This window comes from Hyaena hyaena, unplaced genomic scaffold (genome assembly GCF_003009895.1).
Source record: "Hyaena hyaena isolate Hyena2069 unplaced genomic scaffold, ASM300989v1 scaffold_786, whole genome shotgun sequence".
Lineage (NCBI taxonomy): Eukaryota > Metazoa > Chordata > Mammalia > Carnivora > Hyaenidae > Hyaena > Hyaena hyaena.
Genome location: NW_024081421.1, coordinates 97,666 through 116,626, shown reverse-complemented (window position 1 = coordinate 116,626; position 18,961 = coordinate 97,666). Strand labels below are relative to the sequence as shown.

The 18,961-nt window shown below is 36.1% G+C and overlaps 1 protein-coding gene across 1 annotated transcript in view; it reads right to left on the bottom strand.

The window, feature by feature from the left end:
• Positions 1 to 919: 919 nt before the first annotated feature.
• The window catches only part of NDUFV2 (NADH:ubiquinone oxidoreductase core subunit V2), a 30,018-nt gene continuing 11,976 nt past the window's right edge, over positions 920 to 18,961 (bottom strand). The window contains exons 2-8 of the mRNA XM_039219082.1: positions 17,447 to 17,512; positions 15,622 to 15,684; positions 15,418 to 15,534; positions 11,851 to 12,019; positions 10,020 to 10,129; positions 4,989 to 5,065; positions 920 to 1,075 (exon numbers count right to left, since the gene is read on the bottom strand). Of these exons, the coding sequence (XP_039075013.1) occupies positions 982 to 1,075; positions 4,989 to 5,065; positions 10,020 to 10,129; positions 11,851 to 12,019; positions 15,418 to 15,534; positions 15,622 to 15,684; positions 17,447 to 17,512 (696 nt within the window). The 3' untranslated portion in view covers positions 920 to 981. The remainder of the gene's footprint in view (positions 1,076 to 4,988; positions 5,066 to 10,019; positions 10,130 to 11,850; positions 12,020 to 15,417; positions 15,535 to 15,621; positions 15,685 to 17,446; positions 17,513 to 18,961) is intronic.

Below are 18,961 nucleotides of genomic sequence, written 5' to 3'. Positions count from 1 at the left end.
CAAACAATGACCTTGAGAAATTCTGAAACAAGCTATTAAAATTTTTTTTCAACTTGGAAAACTAATGCACAATAGCTAGTTTCTTGAACTAGATATAATACACAGAAGGTTTGGGGCGCCTGGGTGGCTTAGTCAGTTAAGCGTCCGACTTTCGCTTAGGTCATGATCTCGCGGTTCGTGGGTTCGGGCCCCGCGTCAGACTCTGTGCTGACAGCTCAGAGCCTGGAGCCTGTTTCGGATTCTGTGTCTCCCTCTCTCTCTGACCCTCCCCTGCTCACGCTGTCTCTCTCTCTCTCTCTCTCTCTCTCCTAGAAATAAATAAAACATTAAAAAAAAAAAAAATACACAGAAGGTTTTATCCTATGTTCTAAGTTGAATTATGCATTCAACCAAGTGTTGAATGAGTATATTTTGCTTATTGACTGCTCTTTCCAACTCAGACTGTAAGTGCAGTATACAATATCAAAGTATTTTGTTACTTCCTTTTATAAAAATGAAAAATATCTACAGTACTTCTAGAGACAACTCCTGTATCCTCCTTACACCTACAGTCTGCTTGAGGTGTCACTTACCAGCTGGAAATACAGTAAAAACTGTATGCTGTAAATATATAAATGTTTAAAGGGAGTTCTAATATAACTATAAGGTGTACAGAACAACCATGTTAAGACTTGGCTATAGCTAAAGATAGAAAAGCAAAATATATGTGAAATTCACAATAACCTTATGTTATTGATAAAAGTGACCTGGCATTTGAAAATGGAAATAGTGGAATGACTGTTAACTAGATTATGAAATACTGTCTTCATAGTTAGCCATAGACAGCAAAAGACTTTAAAATGGTATTCCTAAATATTAACATGACACATAGCAGCAAGTTGCTACATATATACCATGAAATGAACAAATAATATAAAAATTTATGTAGTTAGGAGATTCATATTTTATTCCTCCTGGAACATATTTACAGTTGAATATAAATTAAAGTCCTGCTTGTACACCAAAGCCAGGTCCTTTGGGTGGTTCAGTCAAAGAGGTAAGACCTCCAGCTGGCTCACAAGAGAAGCGTCCACTCCTGAAAATAAAAAAAGCAAGTAACATTAAATTGACTGTTAATGATTACCATTTATAAATCTTTACTTAAAAAAATAATTGTTATCTTACAATAACCCAGTTAACTATTTTTCACCCAAGAATTAGCATGGATTATTTTATTCAAACATTTCAACTGCTGCAAGATTTTCTAAAGTATGAAAATCGACATATCAAAACTCACCATAAATATGAAAAATATAAAAGTAACACATTAATACTAGTTCCCATTTATTGAACAGTGTACATATATTATTAGTTCATTTAATCTTTACAACAATGCCATGAGTCAAATGGTACTGGCCTTACTTTACAGATATAGAAACCAAGGCTCAGGAGATTCAGCAGCTGCCCAAGGATTAGAGCTAAGAACTGTGACATAATAACCCAAACCCAGAGGGTATTTTATTCTTTTTATATTTGAGTTTTATTTAAATTGAATTTTATTTTGTTTAGATTGAAATCTATCAGAGTGAACAGAAGGGAAAGCAAATTTATACATTATATTTGGAAATCAACAGAGGAATTGGAAGGAAATAGGAATTAGAAGATTTAGAGGAGCGTATCCTTTAGGGGAAACCCTAAATATCTGTATTCATATTGAATATTTGTATTCACATTTTTAAAAGCTGTACTAGTAGTATTAACATTTGGTTCCAGTCTAGGGTGGCTACCACAGCCACGAAGAAAACAAGAACAGGTCCTTAATGCAGCACAGAGGTAGAAGAACCTGTCTTTTTTTCACCCCCACACATATTTTCCCAGGTAATCACTCAACTCTGCCCCGTCTGACCTCCATTGCTAGAGCCCAGCTCAGCACCTACTCCTATTACACCCTTCCTATTCCCTAGCTTTGTTAATTTACTTTTTTCCTGCCATAAATTTTAACTAAAGAATTGTTCAATTTATATCTTTTTACTCCTTGTTTTGCCCTTTACATTCTGTCATCAATCTTCCAAGTGTCTTTTTAGAGCCACAGGAAATCATTTTTTGTTCAGGGGACAGGCCAATGATACCACATAATCATTTTAAGATCTTTCAAGATTACATTACACAACACAAGTAACTAAGTAGTGTACTGTAATGAAGAGTGCCTACAAAGTCAGAAATTGGGTATTATTTGCATTGTAAGTTCACTGTGAAAACAAGATTAAAAAAAACAGTCCCTGTTCAGGCGTCTGGGTACCTCAGCTGGTTAAATGTCCAACTCTTGATTTAGGCTCAGTTCATAATCTCACAGTTCGTGACATCGGTGCCCCGCATTGGGCTCTGTGCTGACAGTGCACAGAACCTGCATGGGAAAGTCACTGTGAACTGTCAGAATCTAAAACTAATGTAGGGTTAGTGGCAAAATGATATCTAACTTTAATACAAAACATTATTTGGCTTTGTAAATTTTTTATATTATTAACATAAGCCTAACATAACATAACCAAATAATGTTTTCTATTAAAGTTAGATAGGTATACTTGCTGCTCTTTAACTGCCAATGAAATAATTATTCTGGAGGACTTTTCTTCCCTTTACTAGGTTCCCTCTACGGTTTAAGCTCAGCTACCTTCTTTACCAACACAAAGGACCAATTTATTAGGAGGATTATAAAAAATGAGGTTTTGAGAACAGTAAATGGCAGAATTAATCATGCACACTGCCTGAACTCTTCAAGGAATTATGAATTTTTGTATAAGAAAGTAATTTCAAAAGTAATCTGGTCCATTTTCCTACTTTATTCCATGAAATTACAGTCCCATGACATACTTAAGGGGGGAAAAAAGTTTCAATAGTCTGTTGTATCTGTCTGCAAACTTTTTCCTTCCCTTACTCTTCAAAAAAATGCACATAAAAATGCTATAAAGGCTGTTACATCATCCAGTAAAGCCCACAAATTGTGTTTAATCTATTAATCTCATGTTTCCCCTCATTTTATCTATAAATATGCCTTAGAACAGCAGACAGGCAACAATCTAGCCCTTCCATTCAATTTACAGTAGGGTTTACACTTCATAAAAAACAAACATTTGCCCTATGCATTAAGCTTAAAATGCCATCTATAAATTACCTTGTTCTCGTTACAACTTAAACAGTAAATCTGGTTTTTCAGCCATTCCAACATTATTTATAATACATCATTTTAACTCATTTGCATTCTAGGAAACTTGACCTTTCTCTACATTGTTTATGGTTTAAAAGTACTTTTTAGGGGCTCCTGGGTGGCTCAGTTGGTTTAGTGTCCAACTTTGGCTCAAGTCATGATCTCACAGTTTGTGGGTTCGAGCCCCACATCAGGCTCTGCTGTCAGTCTGGGACGTGCTTCAGATTCTCTGTCCCCTTTTCTCTCTGACCTTCCCCTGCTTGCGCTCTTTCTCAAACATAAATAAACATCTTTTTAAAAAAGTACTTTTTAAAGAAAAGGTACTTTATGAAAGTTTAATGTTTATCTTTTTAATATTGCTGATATATATCCACCACTGCACACTGTTGTTTTAGTATTAAAAAAACAAAAGTGATTTTACGGTCTAGAGTTATCCATCAGCAACCACCTATGCTTTTTTTTATACTTTGTAGCCTACCCATATATTTTTACATCTCATAATATCTGCATCCCATAGAATTCTGCAAAATTTAAGGTATCCTGGGAAAACTATGAAGAATTCAAATTGGATTTAAAATTAGTTTTAGCTAACCCATACCAAAAAAAACCAACTTCTCTTAATTAGTAATTTCTTTTTTTTTTTAATTTTTTAATGTTAATTTATTTTTGATAGTGAGGGAGAGAGAAACAGAGTGCAAGTGCGGGAAGGGCAGAGAGAGGGAAACACAGAATCTGAAGCAGGCTCCAGGGCTTTGAGCTGTCAGCACACAGCCCAATGAGGGGCTCAAACTCACAGACTGTGAGACCATGATCTGAGCCAAAGTCGGACACTTAATCAACTAAGCCCCCCAGCACCCCATCTTAATTAGTAATATGAGAGCAGGTTTAGAAGTTATTTTCAGTACTTAAAGAAAAACAAAAATAACAGGGCACCTGAGTGGCTCAGTTGGTTAAGTGTCCGACTTCAGCTCAGGTCATGGTATCTCTCAATTTGTGGGTTTGAGCCCCGTGCTGGGCTCTGTGCTGACAGCTCAGAGCCTGGAGCCTGCTTCAGATCCTGTGTCTCCCTCTGTCTCTGTCCTTCCCCCCCACCTTCCTCTCTCTCAAAAATGAATAAACATTAAAAAAACTTTTAAGAAAAGCAAAAATAATCTTATCATAAAATTTAATCAATGTCAAAATAAAGTATTGTCTTACCATCAGTTTAATATTTCCTTTCTAACCATCATTTACCAAAAATATAACAAAGCAGTTCTGAACCACTTATAGACTTGAATCTTTTATTGATTTTGGCTAGGGCAGACCTGGTAATGGTACTCTGAAATCAGGTACTGCTGAACCAGTTTAATTGTTCTGGTTACTCAGTGACTCACAATGAGCACTTCTTATGTGAGCAGAGAGCTTTATTATAAAAATACTTAAAAAAAAGAACTAGCTAGCTTTGGTCAATTTAAAGAATAACTCTAACTATATTTTGGTTATTACTATCATTGCATTCTCTTTCATTATACTATATATCCAAGAAATTAACTTGAGGAAAGGAAAGGAAAAGTTTTTGTTTTCTGATACGATGGGATAGATTTCTGTTTGTAGTAAATTTCCCTTCTCTCTATTCAAGTAGATACCAGAGGATTACCTGATAAGGGTTTTAGAGGGGAAAAAAATACTTGTTTTAGATGACAAGTTGGTTTTGATCTATCCAAAACACCTGACAATTCCTATGAACTTAGGGAATAAAATTTTTTAAATTAGGTTTACACTAGGTTAAACCATTAAAATTTATTTTACAGAAATAAAAGAATACCTTGGCCCAGGTTTTGGAACCTTGCCAGCTTTGAGTTCATCAATAATTTCTTCAATATCCTTAGGTGTCAGATCCTCCTAAAAAATAAATAAAAGTCATATTAAAATTATTTCCTACTACTGAAATCTTTGTAAATCCTTACTATCAGTTAGTTTGTCTGCCTCTCTCAGCTCACAAGTTAGTCACCAAGGTAGCAGCAACTGAATACCTCCCTCCTATATCCAGTCTATACTGCTAAATGCAGTATGCAGTAACAGCTGCAGCGGAAGAAGCAATACAGAGTAATGCTTTAAAGTGAGAGAGTTCGCATTTGAGTCCTGCCTCCAAAGTCAGTAACCAGTAATCTTAGACCAGTTATTCAGGCTCCTTAGGTCTGTTTCTTCACTTGTAAACCTACTTCAAGAATGTTTTTGAGGATTCAGGGAGAAAATATATAAAACAGAACAGTGATATGGCACATGCTCAACAAATGCTATGTCCTTGAAAAAACAGTGAGGTGCAAATAGTAATTAGCACCAGTAGTCATAGTAACTTAAAAGTAGATGCCTAATATCTATCCCTACCTAAAGAGAGAAAAAATACTCTCATGAGATCATCTTTCTTTCCTAAGTGAAATTCACCCTGTTTTCAAATTCACTTAATTTTTGAAGGTAAAGGTAAAAAATATATATATGTTATATATATATATATTTTTGACACCTTTAACACCTTATTTTAATGATCCTGACCCTCCAATCCCCATTTCAATAAGAGCAGCACTAGGTACCTGTGTAAAATCTTTACCTCAGGAAAGGGTTCTGTTATTTAAAATAACAAATACAATTAAAACACAGACACAGGGGCGCCTGGGTGGCTTAGTCGGTTAAGCGTCCGACTTTCGCTTAGGTCATGATCTTGCGGTTCGTGGGTTCGAGCCCCGCGTCGGGCTCTGTGCTGACTGCCAGCTCAGAGCCTGGAGCCTGTTTCAGTCTGTGACTCCCTCTCTCTCTGACCCTCCCCTGCTCACGCTGTCTCTCTCTCTTTCTCTCTCCTAGAAATGAATAAAAACATTAAAAAAATTTAAAGAAATAAAAATAAAAATAAATGTTCACAGCTTTCAAAAAGTGTTTCGGTTCTTATTGCAAAAAAAAAAACAAACAAACACAAAAACATTATGGTAAATCTTCATAACAGCATATGGGGTCATGGATTCCTAGCTCTATGGTCGACAGCAAAGAAAACAAAAGCAAAAATTTGACAAATTGGACTTCATCAAATTTAAAAACCTGTTGTGCATCAAAGAACATCATCAAGAAAGTGAAAAAGCAATTTACAGAATAGGAAGAAGTATGTAAAGCTCCTATATCTGATAAGGGTGTGATGTCCCTTCACATATAAAGAATTCCTGCAATTCGACAACAAGAATTACAATCCTATTAAAAACGAACAAGGCACTTGACATTTCTCCAAAGATATACAAATGGCCAATAAGCANCAGCGTGAGCAGGGGAGGGTCAGAGAGAGAGGGAGTCACAGACTGAAACAGGCTCCAGGCTCTGAGCTGGCAGTCAGCACAGAGCCTGATGCGGGGCTCGAACCCACGAACCGCGAGATCATGACCTAAGCGAAAGTCGGACGCTTAACCGACTAAGCCACCCAGGCGCCCCACTCTCCCAACTGTTTCTTAATGAAAATTTGAAAATTATACATGAATACCCATTATTTCTACCATCTATATTCAACAATTATTAATTTGTTATATTTGCATTATATGCACACAAGTCCCCCCTCTTTGGGTTGCATCATTTTGGGTTTATTTTTTTTTTAAAGATGGCATTAAAAAACGTTTTTTAATGTTTATTGATTTTTGAGAGAGAGAGAGAGAGCAAGTGTGAACAAGTATGGGGAAGAGCAGAGAGAGAGGGAGACAGAATCCCAAGCAGGCTCCACACTCTGAGCTGTCAGCACAGAGCCTGACGTGGGGCTCAAACCCACAAACTATGAGATAATGACCTGAGTCAAAACCAAGAGTCTGATGCTTAATGGACTGAGCCACCCAGGTGCCCCTGAGCTGCACCATTTTGAAGGCAAATTGTAGAAATCATGGCATTTCACTCTTGATACTTCAGAAGACATCTAAGAATAAGAACACTTTCTAAATAACATAATGTCACTACACCTAATTAACAATAATTCTTTAATCAAATATCAAGTCCATATTGAAAATCTACCAAACTATCCTCAAAATGTATTTCATAGCTGTTTTTTTCCTAAGCAGGAGCCAATCAGAATTTATGTGACTACTTCATTTTATCCACCAGTCAAATGAGATCCATAAAAGTTATCTGCCCTAGGGGCAAGTGGCTGACTCAGTTGGTACAGCCTGCAACTCTTTTTTTTTAATGTTGATTTTTGAGAGAGAGAGAGAGAAAGAGTGGGGGAGGGACAGAAAGAGAGGGAGAGAGAGAATCCCAAGCAGTCTCCATGCTGTCAGCTCGATCCAACGAACAGTGAGATCATGACCTTAGCCTAAATTGAGTCAGACACTTAACCAACAAGCCACCCACAGCATGCAGCTCCTGATGTCAAGGTCATGAGTTCAAGCCCCAAGTCAGGTATGTTGTCTACTTAATATAAAAAAAAAAAAATTATATTGCCAAAGACTATACCACTACTCACTGAAAGAATCCTTATCTTTTGGATAAATCCACAAGCTTTATATTTAAACTTAGAGTGCATCACACAAAGCCTTGACTGTCTAATTCCTGCAAATCAAGATCCTATTTATTACAAGCAAATTACAGAAATGTGGGAGAAGGCAAAATTGCTGCCATATTTTTAAAGGACTTTTTAAAGTTTTATTTAAATAATCTCCACACCCCATATGCAGCTCGAACTCACAACCTTGAGAGTCAGAGTCATACACTCTTCTGACTGAGGCAGCCAGGCACTCCAATGACTTTTTTTAAAGTATGGGAGTGGGGCACCTGGATGGCTCAGTGGGTTAAGTGTCTGACTTCAGCTCAGGTCATGATCTCATGGTTCATGAGTTCGAGTCCCACATCAGGCTCTGTACTGACAGCTCGGAGCCTAGAGCCTGCTTTGGATTCTGTCTGGGGCGCCTGGGTGGCTCAGTCCATTTAGAGTCTGACTTCGTCTCAGGTCATGATCTCACCGTTTATGGGTTCAAGTCCTGCATGGGGCTCTGTGCTGATGGCTAGCTCAGAGCCTGGAGCCTGTTTCAGATTCTGTGTCTCCCTCTCTCTCTGACCCTCTCCCGTTCATGCTCGCTCGCTCTCTCTCTCATGGAAATAAATAAAACATAAAATTTTTTTAAATAAAGTATGGGAGATAAAGAAGATAAGAAATTTTAATCTCTGATCATTAAAATGAAGAAAATCAAAAGAGAGAATAAGACCACTCTAGAAACCTAAACAGCCAAAGAAATCAAATTTCATCTCCATTAAAAAATAAAATTGTAGATTTCCACTGCAGGGACTATATAGCAAACTAGCTATCCTGACTGACCCTCCCCCTCCCCAAGTATAACAACTAAAAATGCTAGATAAAATAAAAAAAAACAAAAAAATTGTAAATGTCATCAATATGCTGACAAGAAATACCCAGAGGCCAAAACTCAGTGAAAACCCAGGCAGGCAACTGGAATACCAAGCAAACTTGGCTTCAGGGTTTCATAGTCCAGAGGGGCAAGAGACAAAGCTCCAGGCCACAAGAGACATGCCAACCTTACAAAGGTAAGGCCCTAAAAAGCTATTCCCTCAAGGGTAAACAAGAAATTAAACTATCCCTCAAAAAGAACTCCTAGTCTAGAATCTTACACATTGGGGTAACAGTGGAGGGTATAAAGAGAGGAGCTTTTTTTGCAACAGTATTTCCAGGAGCAAGAGAGAACCAAAGCAAATACCTTATTGAAGAATCCACACTTCATGCAGGATTAAAATAATTTCCATTAACAAATTTCTAAGAAGTAGCAACTAACAAGATATTATGTATGAAAACCATTAAATATAATTAGGGTAGGAAGAAATCTTTTAAAAAAGGTAACTAGAAAATTCCACATACTTGGAGATTAATACTGTACTTCTAAAAAACACAGGCCAAAGAAGAAATCAAAATGCATATTTAAAAATACTTAGAACTAAATGATAAAAATATTACTTGTCAAAACTTTTTTGAGATCCAGCTAAAGCAGTACACACAGGTCTGATACCATTTCTGTAAAATTTTTAAAATAAGCAATATAGTATACATTAGTATGACTGGATACATATACTCAGTTTAAAAACATGTAAAGGAAAAATACACACTAAATTTATGATACTGGTTATCTCTGGGAATGAAAGAGAATATAGGATTTGGGGGCCTTAGGAGTGGCTTATCTGCATCTGTAGCTTATTTCTATAGATAATAATGAGAATAAAAATAATAATACCTAATATTAGAGTGGTAAAATATTATCTGTTACGTCTTGGTGATTATTTTCTGTATTTCTATGTAAATTATTTTTCATAATTTAAAATTTTTTACAATTTGGCATTATCTCCTGGAGTTAAATGCAAAAATGTTAAAAATAATAATTTTTTAAAACCTTCTAGTATATAAAAATGTGAGTTAAAACTGACATATTTTATGCAAAGTGTTTCCAGTCTTTGCTTTTTTTAAGATGTATTTTTTTAACATTTATTTATTTTGAGAAAGAGAGTGAGCAAGCAGGGGAGGGGCAGAGAGAGGGAGAAAGAGAATTCCACGGAAGCTCTGCACTATCAGCAGGGGAGCCTGATGTGGGACTCATTGCCTGAGCCGAAATCGAGTTGGACACTTAACTGACTGAGCCACCCAGGCACCTCCACTATTCTTTGCTTTTTAATAAACTTGGGAAAACAGAAAAACACCCTTCTGGATAATTATGCCACTAGTTTCTTCTAAATGAATAATTCAGAAACCAATATCCACAGGATAGGAAATCAAATATTTTAAATATTTTAAATATGACATCATACAACTTTAATTTATATTAAATGGAATACTCACATAGTAGTTGTCATTTATTTGAACCATTGGTGCATTTACACAGGCCCCTAAACACTCCACCTCTATAAGGGTGAAAAGTTTATCAGGTGTTGTCTCCCCAACCTTTATTCCTAAAAATATAAATGGTCACTGTTAAGGACCAGATTATATTTTAATAGCAATATAGCTTCAAAAACAACAACAAATTACAGAGGCATACAAAAAGTATTTAAGAACATTAAGTTTCTTAAAACAACTCAATAATTACACTAGAACATGCAAGGATTTCTTTTCTTTTTTTTTTTTCCTAAATTTCTGAGAGAGACAGACAGCGTGAGTAGGGGAGGGTCAGAGAGAGAGGGAGACACAGAATCTGAAACAGGCTCCAGGCTCTGAGCTAGCTGTCAGCACAGAGCCCTATGCGGGGCTCGAACCCACGAACCGTGATATCATGACCTGAGCTGAAGTTGGACGCTTAACCGACTGAGCCACCCAGGTGTCCCTCCTTCTTTTTTTTTTTTTAAATCTTTTTATTAGGTCTGTTTATTTTTGAGAGAGACAGACAGAGCATGACTGGGGGAGGAGCAGATAGAGAAGGAGACAGAGAATCCGAAGCAGGAAGCAGACTCAAGGCTCCCAGCGAGCTGTTAGCACAGAGCCTGATGCAGGGCTTGAACTCGTGAACCACGAGATCATGACCTGAGTGGAAGTCAAACACTTAACTGACAGCCACCCAGGCACCCAATAATATTGAAGGATTTAAGTGGACTTACTTCTTTAAGAACAATCAGATTTCAGGGGACTCATGTCCAGTATTTGTTGTTATACAGCAGAGTATCAGAATATATTATTTTCATTTTGACTGTGATAATTAACCTACTAAAATCAGTCACACTGGCAAAGACTCAGAAAATTGCTAATGTCAAAGATCATTAGGACTAAAAGGAAAACAAGTACTCTCATATCTTTAGGGAAGCCATTTTGGCAAAATACAGTAAAATCTGACCCAGCAATTCTACTTCTTGTAAACAACCTCAGTATACAGTAGGACAAGTATGCAAATGTATTCATGAAAGTAACTGCAGACTACCTTGTAATAGAGAAATGAGGCAGACACATATATGTTATAGCCAAAATAAAGGGCAAAGAACAAACACATTTATGTTTTTAAAAAAATCTAAAACTAAGATACCCAACTATTATCAGAATTTGTACACTGGAGGTGGAGGGTGGGATTTTGAGCAGACTTCAGCTTTGTGTTTTACCCAACTAATTTTACAACATGCAAATACTTTATATTCAATAACAAGATAAAAGTATACCTCCTTTTACTTCCTTTGATTTGCAGTTATTAATGCAGCAATGGCAGTTTTGTATGGAAAGATGCTCTTTTAATTTTATAAATGCTACCATAATAATACTTCAAATACTTCAAAGCAGAAAATACTTCAAATTTCCCTTCCTAACACATTCTTCCTGTTTTCGTATCTTATTTGTTCCAAGACTCATTTGGAAGAATACAAGGACAATGCAGTCACTTTTTTATGTACCACATGCTATTATTACACAATGAGTGAAATTTAATTTTTAACAATGAAAACTTTAAAACCCCCGCGTGTTTTCCAACATACTTAATGATTACAGGAAAAAAGGGTGAAAACTCAACTTTGAGGCTGAGAACTAAGGAAAAATACAAAATAAGAACAAATACAGGTGGGCAACCACAGTAAGACAAAAATTTACTGATGAAGTACACATCCAATAAGATGTCAAACTGGAAAACTTAAGTAAAAATGGGTCAAATCTAGAAAGACAATTCTATTTTTCATAAAAGTTATAATGTGTCCCATACCAAGCTTTTTCTGAATGGCCTCCAGTATGCTGTCAGAGTTTCGAAGCATGCAAGGTGTAGTAGTGCAGACCTGAATGTGATACTTTCCAACTGGCTTTCGATTATACATTGTATAAAAAGTTGCTACTTCATATACTCTCATTGGAGGTACTTGTAAAACTTCCGCAACCTAAAATATTGGGAAATTTTAATATAATTACAATGTTTATTAATTGAACTTTAGGTATGTTGTAAAGCGCATAAACTCAATATTGCTTCAATTTGCTAAAAACATGAAAGTTATTCAAAAGCAGAAAATATACTTGTATTTGATATTTGCGAGGTATAAGTCCCTCAGTTGTTCCAGAGCCTTTACACTTAAACCACACAGAGCCCGGAAGTTAATGGTTACAGTACCTCCTCCACTTACCCCATGCCCTATCTCTGCCAAAGGATCTTCTTTTTCTCTAAATCTTTTAAGTCTTCCATTATTAAGAATTTCTACTTTGATCATTTCAACTCTTATATTTTATAATTTAAAATTTCAAAATGTCAAAAAATTTGGTGGTCAAATCCCAGTAAATTAAATAACTGTATTTTTTCAGTCCTTCACCAATCTTTTCAAAAAGCCTTGATGTTACTGGTACAATGCATGCAAATGGTATGGCAACACAAAAAAGGGCAAGAATCAAAGCTCACCTATTTAGCACAAAGCACACATACATACACGTACATAAGTCTCCAGAACAATCTAAAACACAACTTCTATTTCCAGTTGCCACACTCTTTACAGAAATCTTATGGACTAATACTTCCCAACTCTTCACATCAAGGTATTTATAGTAAATACGTCTTGACACAGTGGGGTTCAGGACGAAGGGAATCATTGTCTGAGCACAACTCTCTTGGTCAGGGCAAGTCTATTAATGAAAACAAGGTTGTTTTAGTTGTTTCCTAGGGATAGTCCACAGATAGTCTATCATGACTACCATCCTGGTTACAACTTTCCAGGCGATCTAATATCATTTAATCTATCAGGTCTTAAGATTTGATATCTGACGTTCTTAAAAAAAAAATTATACATATATCCATGTTTTAACATGAAAGATGAGTTTGTTAAATGGCATTTCAGATGACAAATATGTTGAACTTTCTCATATCAGAGAATCTAAAGGATATGTATTCTCAAAAGACATATAATCATGGCTCACTTGTGAAAGATAAGTAGCTGTGCTAAATTTAATTTGGTGATACTAAACCAGGCATGTACTTCTGAAACTGGGAGCTCTCTCAAAACAGACATGCTAGAGCCTGAAAATACACATGCTGGAACCCTACCACTGATGCTAACTTGAAAGAGATCCCCTAGGAATGTTCTCCCTACACTTTAGTGATGGTTAAAGAACTAACATGTGAGCTTCTGGATTTTGTTTTGGTTGTAAGATTGGGCTTTTTCTTTGGGGGCTGGGGGCAGGAAAGTAAAGAAACAAGTCTCAAATGTAAAATGGAATTTTAAGTTATTTTTAAATTTTCTCATAGTTTATTTTTGAGACAGAGAGAAACAGAGCATGAGTGGGGGAGGGTCAGAGAGAGGGAGACACAGAATCTGAAACAGGCTCCAGGCTCTGAGCTGTCAGCACAGAGCCTGATGCAGGGCTCAAACCCACGAACCGTAAGATCATGACCTGAGCCGAAGTCAGACATTTAACCAACTGAGCCACCATGGCACCCCTGGAATTTGATTCTATCCTCTGTACACTTTCCTACCTCTCACACATACACGTTCACTTCTAAATAGAAAAGGACAATATTTGTGAGATGTTCTCACAATAGTTCTCATTTATTTTCTTTTACTCTGCTAAGCTTGCCATTCAGCAAGACTTCCAACACAACTGCCATTATTAAAAATGTTAATTTTGGGGGTGCCTGGAAGGTACAGTTGGTGGAACATGCAAGTCTTTTTTTCTTTATGTCTTTATTTTATTTTGAGAGACACAGACAGTGAGTGAGTGGGAGGAAGGACAGAGAGAGGGAGATAGAATTTTGAAGCAGGCTCCAGGCTTTGAGCTGTCAGCATAGAGCCTGACACGGGGCTTGAACCCATGGACTGTGAGATCATGACCTGAGCCAAAGTCAGACGCTTAATCGACTGAGTCACCCAGGCGTCCCTAGAACATGTAAGTCTTGATTTCAGGGTGGTTAAGTTTGAGCCCCACAGGGATGTAGAGATTACTTAAAAAAAAAAACCATAATCTTTAAAAATGTGAATTTTTGGGGAAAAAAAAAGCATCTATGATTAGAAACATACCTAGATCGTTCTTTAGAAAGTTGGCTATTATAATACAAAACAGTATTAAGTAATTTAGAAAACACCCAAAGAGGTTCGTGATTCATTGGCAACAAAACCACCTGACTATATTTTACCAGGTATAGTACCAACCAAACTTACTTTATAACATTCATAGTCAAAAAAACAAAAAAACACAAAACTAAGGGTCCATAACCATGTTAGAGTACTGTACAAAGCAAGTAAGAGATAGGAACTAAATCTAAAATTTGTATATGTCATTCCACTAAATCACTGAAGACATTCCTGTTCTCTAAGAAAGATGTTAATGGTCTAGCCTAATAGAGCAAATAAAATTTAGAAAGTGAAAAGAGGAATGAAGTAGAGCAGATCTCTGCCAATACTCAGTCAAGCAGAAAATGCAATGAACTGGAAATGTTCAGTCCCAACTCTATCACCTAGAAATAATAACATAATAATTTGAAGAGATCTGCCCTAGTTCAAAATCTTCACTGTGCATGAGGAAGTAAGTCTACAGAAAAGTCAGTTCTTTTAGCTCAAAGTCAAATATACTTTCTATTATATTACTCTGGCTTATTATTTGTAAGATTCTCATAAGAATCAAATAACACATGGTTTCGTATGGTACTTTATAAACTATAGTCCGCAACATAATACCATAAAAATCTAATTAATACAATGTAAGTGTAAAACGTGGATTACCATTGAAACAACTATCAGAAAATAAGTAGTCTTAAAATATGTATGAATAGACTAACTTCCTTTAAATGGGTCACCCCTACCATTTCTGTAGGTTGTTGATTTTTAAGTGTAGGGTGCCATCAAGTGTCATAAATACAATGTCAAAAATACTTATGTATATCTTTATTAAAGCCTGTAGCCAAAGTTACAAATAAAAACATTCATATTAGGTATGATCAGATATTTTTCTCTATAATTTTAGTGTTTAAGACATTAATTTTCAGAATTCCTTAACAGTAAATTATACATATGTGGGATCTTTTTATCTTTATTACAGTCACTTCTCTCAAAAAGGGAAAAAGAAAGCTACTGTCACTATGATGCCTTTACTATTTCTTGCAAGGATAAAAACCTCTACATTTTCCGTTCTCCATGTTATTAAGAGAACCAACAAAAACAAATTTGAGGAAACAAATGATTAAAAAGGCTTCAAACTCCTAGATTCTAACATTAATAACTGTCAGAGAAATTTCTACATAAGAAGACATTCATACACAGTCTCTCTTCTTTTCAAATTAAGGCAAAAATGAATCCGGTACCTTATTCATAGCAGAGATGGGCAGCCATCCATTCTGTCTTTGGGCTAAATCCAGGACTGGAAGCACAGCTGCTGCTTTATGTCCTTCTGGATAGTTTCCTACAATTGCCTCTATCCTCTGTATCAAAGAAAAAGCACCTGTTTTCATACATTTGGAAGATACTAAATACTCTGTAAATCAATTATAACATTAATTTTGTCATACCTTATAGTTTTCTGGTGTGAAATCAAATGGAGTATCTGGGTTATTCTCAGGAGTATCTCTGTGCTTCACAAAGGGAAAAAAAGTTTTCAAAATTACCTCAAAAGTGTTAACATCTTTATTACTATACTACTACTGATCATTTAATCTCTTCACTTTAGGGGCGCCAGAGTGGCTCAGTTGGCAGGCTCTTGATTTTGGCTCAGGTCATGATCTCACAGCTCGGGAGTTCAAGCCCCACAGCCTGCCTGGGATTTTCTCTCTCTCTTACTCTCTGCCCTCCTCCATGCTCACTCTCAAAAAAAAAAAAAAAAAGACAAAAAACTTTCACCTCTGCTTTAATTCCAATGTAACATATATCAATCTATCCTTGCATCAAAAGGAATACCTAATTATTAAATATACATTTGAGGAATATGATTAACAAAGTAATGTTAACAGAATAAAAAACTTTAGAAAAGCTTTAGAAATCACTGTTTAATGACTAAGAGAATTAGCTTCAGAACCAAAAAAAAAAAGTGTTATCCAACTTGATTAGAGAATACAATCTTTTTATTTATTTATTTTGAGAGAGAAAGAGAAAGAGAATCCCAAGCAGGCTCCACACTGTCAGTGCAGAGGCCAACATGGGGCTTGTACCCACAAACAGATCATGACCAGAGCCGAAACCAAGAGTTGCGCATTCAACTGACTGAGCCACTCGGGCAACCTGAGAATACAATCTCTGAATGTAATTACCCAACAAACCAATTGCTGAAACACTTATAAAATTAAGACACAAAATTCTGAGTGTGAAAATAACTTGCATGGTTCCAAAAGAGTGCATCAGATGTTCAAGAGGACCCACTACCTTAGGGAAGGTGCAAAAGCACCATCTCTTCCCCACATAACAAAAACTAGCCAGTGACAAGAAGCTGTATTTCTTCTCCATAAAAAGAGCAGGTCCTCTTCAAAAACTGACAAGAAATGGCACGTCAACAGGAAATCAAATGAGTCACACTGAGATTAACACTTACATCAATTAATGTTTAGTATGAACAGTGAACAAAGAACTGAATCCCTTATGTTATCTCTCAAACGTCTGCTTTTTTAAGGATATAAAAGAAAGAAAATGGAAATTCTGAACAATGATCTCAAATATGTGGCAAATTTTATGTTTTTAGACTAACTGTAAAGCAGGAATCAACTCAATGGTATGGCTAACTCACTTATTAGGATTCAGCCTGGAAATAGTTAACAAAACTGTACCACTAACTCAAAATCATCCTACAAGTCCACCAAATAGCCTTTTAACAACACAGAATTAATCCCTGAAAACCACACCTTGTCACAGAAAGGGGAAACATCTCTTTTACTTGTACAACTAAGCTAGGGAGTTTATTGGCCTCTACCTGGACTTAAACCCTCTAAAGCAAAAATATAAAGGCAGCCACTAATATATTCACTGTATTACTAAAGTCCATGAGTTTCAAACTGGTACCATTTTGGGATTCCCCAAGTTGCAGCCATACAATCTTTATTCAGCCAATATGACTGATTTTTAAGAACCCAAAGTGAGACTAGAAATCAGGTTAGGGAGCATAGTAATTTAACCAAAAAGTAATCTACATTCTTATGAGTTGCCCTGGTGTCAATTTAAACTTGAGAGGTTCAACTGCAATCACACATCTTTTGAGATGTAATGAATTCAGTTAGCAATATTTAAATCACCACAAGGGCCAGCATATACCAAAGACATTGGTGTTTAAGATACTTTTGATTATCCCAATAGATTTACCCAAATTTCCCAAAGTCTTTCCAGTCTGAAGAAATCGGAGTCATTACTTACAACAAATAAGGCTCCTCCAGCTCCACTCTGCACAGCTGTCTTATGTAAATTCCTTATATGTCTTCCCTAAAATTTCAAGAAAGTTTCATAAGTCATAAGCCTTAATAAATTTTAATGAGTAAATACTTTAAGATCCATAATTAAAAAATAGAATCAACTTATATAAATAAAAGATCTTAGGAGATATGGTCCACTGTGCTACACTCTCCTATCTCTATTTTAGAAGTATAAGGAATCGGAGATCCAAGGTAAGGTTATTAACTTGCCTAAGGTCACACATGGGTCCATGAAAGAACAAGGTCCACAACCCCTATCTCCTGAGTCATGTATCCTTTCTTCTAGACTCTTGTTGGCATGTGTTAGGAGAGTTAATGTTCCATTAACTTACAGCCTTTCACTTTTGTCTGAATCAAGTTGGATGGCAGCTTTCATTTACTGTGGGCTTTCATAAACATGTTTTTATTCTGTACAAATAAATCATATACACAAATGAGTCGTGTGTCCCCTTTTTCAATTCTTTGCTATGGCAATGGCTAGTTTAGAAACTCTAGCCATAAAGTTTCAGAAAGCTGCTTATGATGCTATGCAGTGACCATAGTCAATTGTTTTAGAAGAAATCCATTTGAGTACTTTCTGTTGCATTTCATTTCTCTTTGCCCTGTTGCTCCCAACACCTCTATCCTCCCCACAGCCACTAAAACCAATTCAACCACTATTAAGAAATCCTCTGATTTCTGAGTTCTACTTATCACAAAGATGGCAGAACACTGGATTAAATAAAGCATGAAACTAGTGAAGAGTTGGGACAATTCAAAGAAAGCAAATACAACAGAGAAGTAAAAGCAGTGATGTATAACACAACCATGTATTTAAACTTTTCACTAGGTCCAAATATTTCAGTTGAAGAAATAAGTTTACATAAATTCTTGTTTAATTAACAAGAAAAGATCCAAGTACAGAATGTGAGACATAATTATAAAATATGGGAGAGGGAGGGGAGAATTTGATCAGCTAAGTGGTACACAAGGGGGCTTCAACTCTGTTGTTTTTGTTTTCTTTCTTAGGCAGCAAACGGATACAGTGTTTATTATATTCATTTTTGCTTTTTAGTGTCTTAAACACATAAAACTTACACACACACACACACACACACACACACATATCAAAGACAGAGTTTAGGTTCTTATACTTTTATTCATATTCTCCCCAACTGCTCCAGGGTCAATCTGTGAATTAAATACAAAGTTATGCTTATATCCCTAATTTGCCTGTCCATAAAACTGAGACAGAGATAGACTGAGATAAACATTAAAACCAAGGCCACGGTGGGGGGGGGGGGGGGGGGGGGGATGGGCATGGAGGAGGGCACTTGGGATGAGCACTGGGTGTTATATGGAAACCAACTTGACAATAAACTATTTGTTAAAAAACAAACAAACAAACAAAAAAACCAAGGCCACAGTTCTGAAACAATACTGTTAAAAACAACATCTGCATAAGGCTTTGAAAAATTAA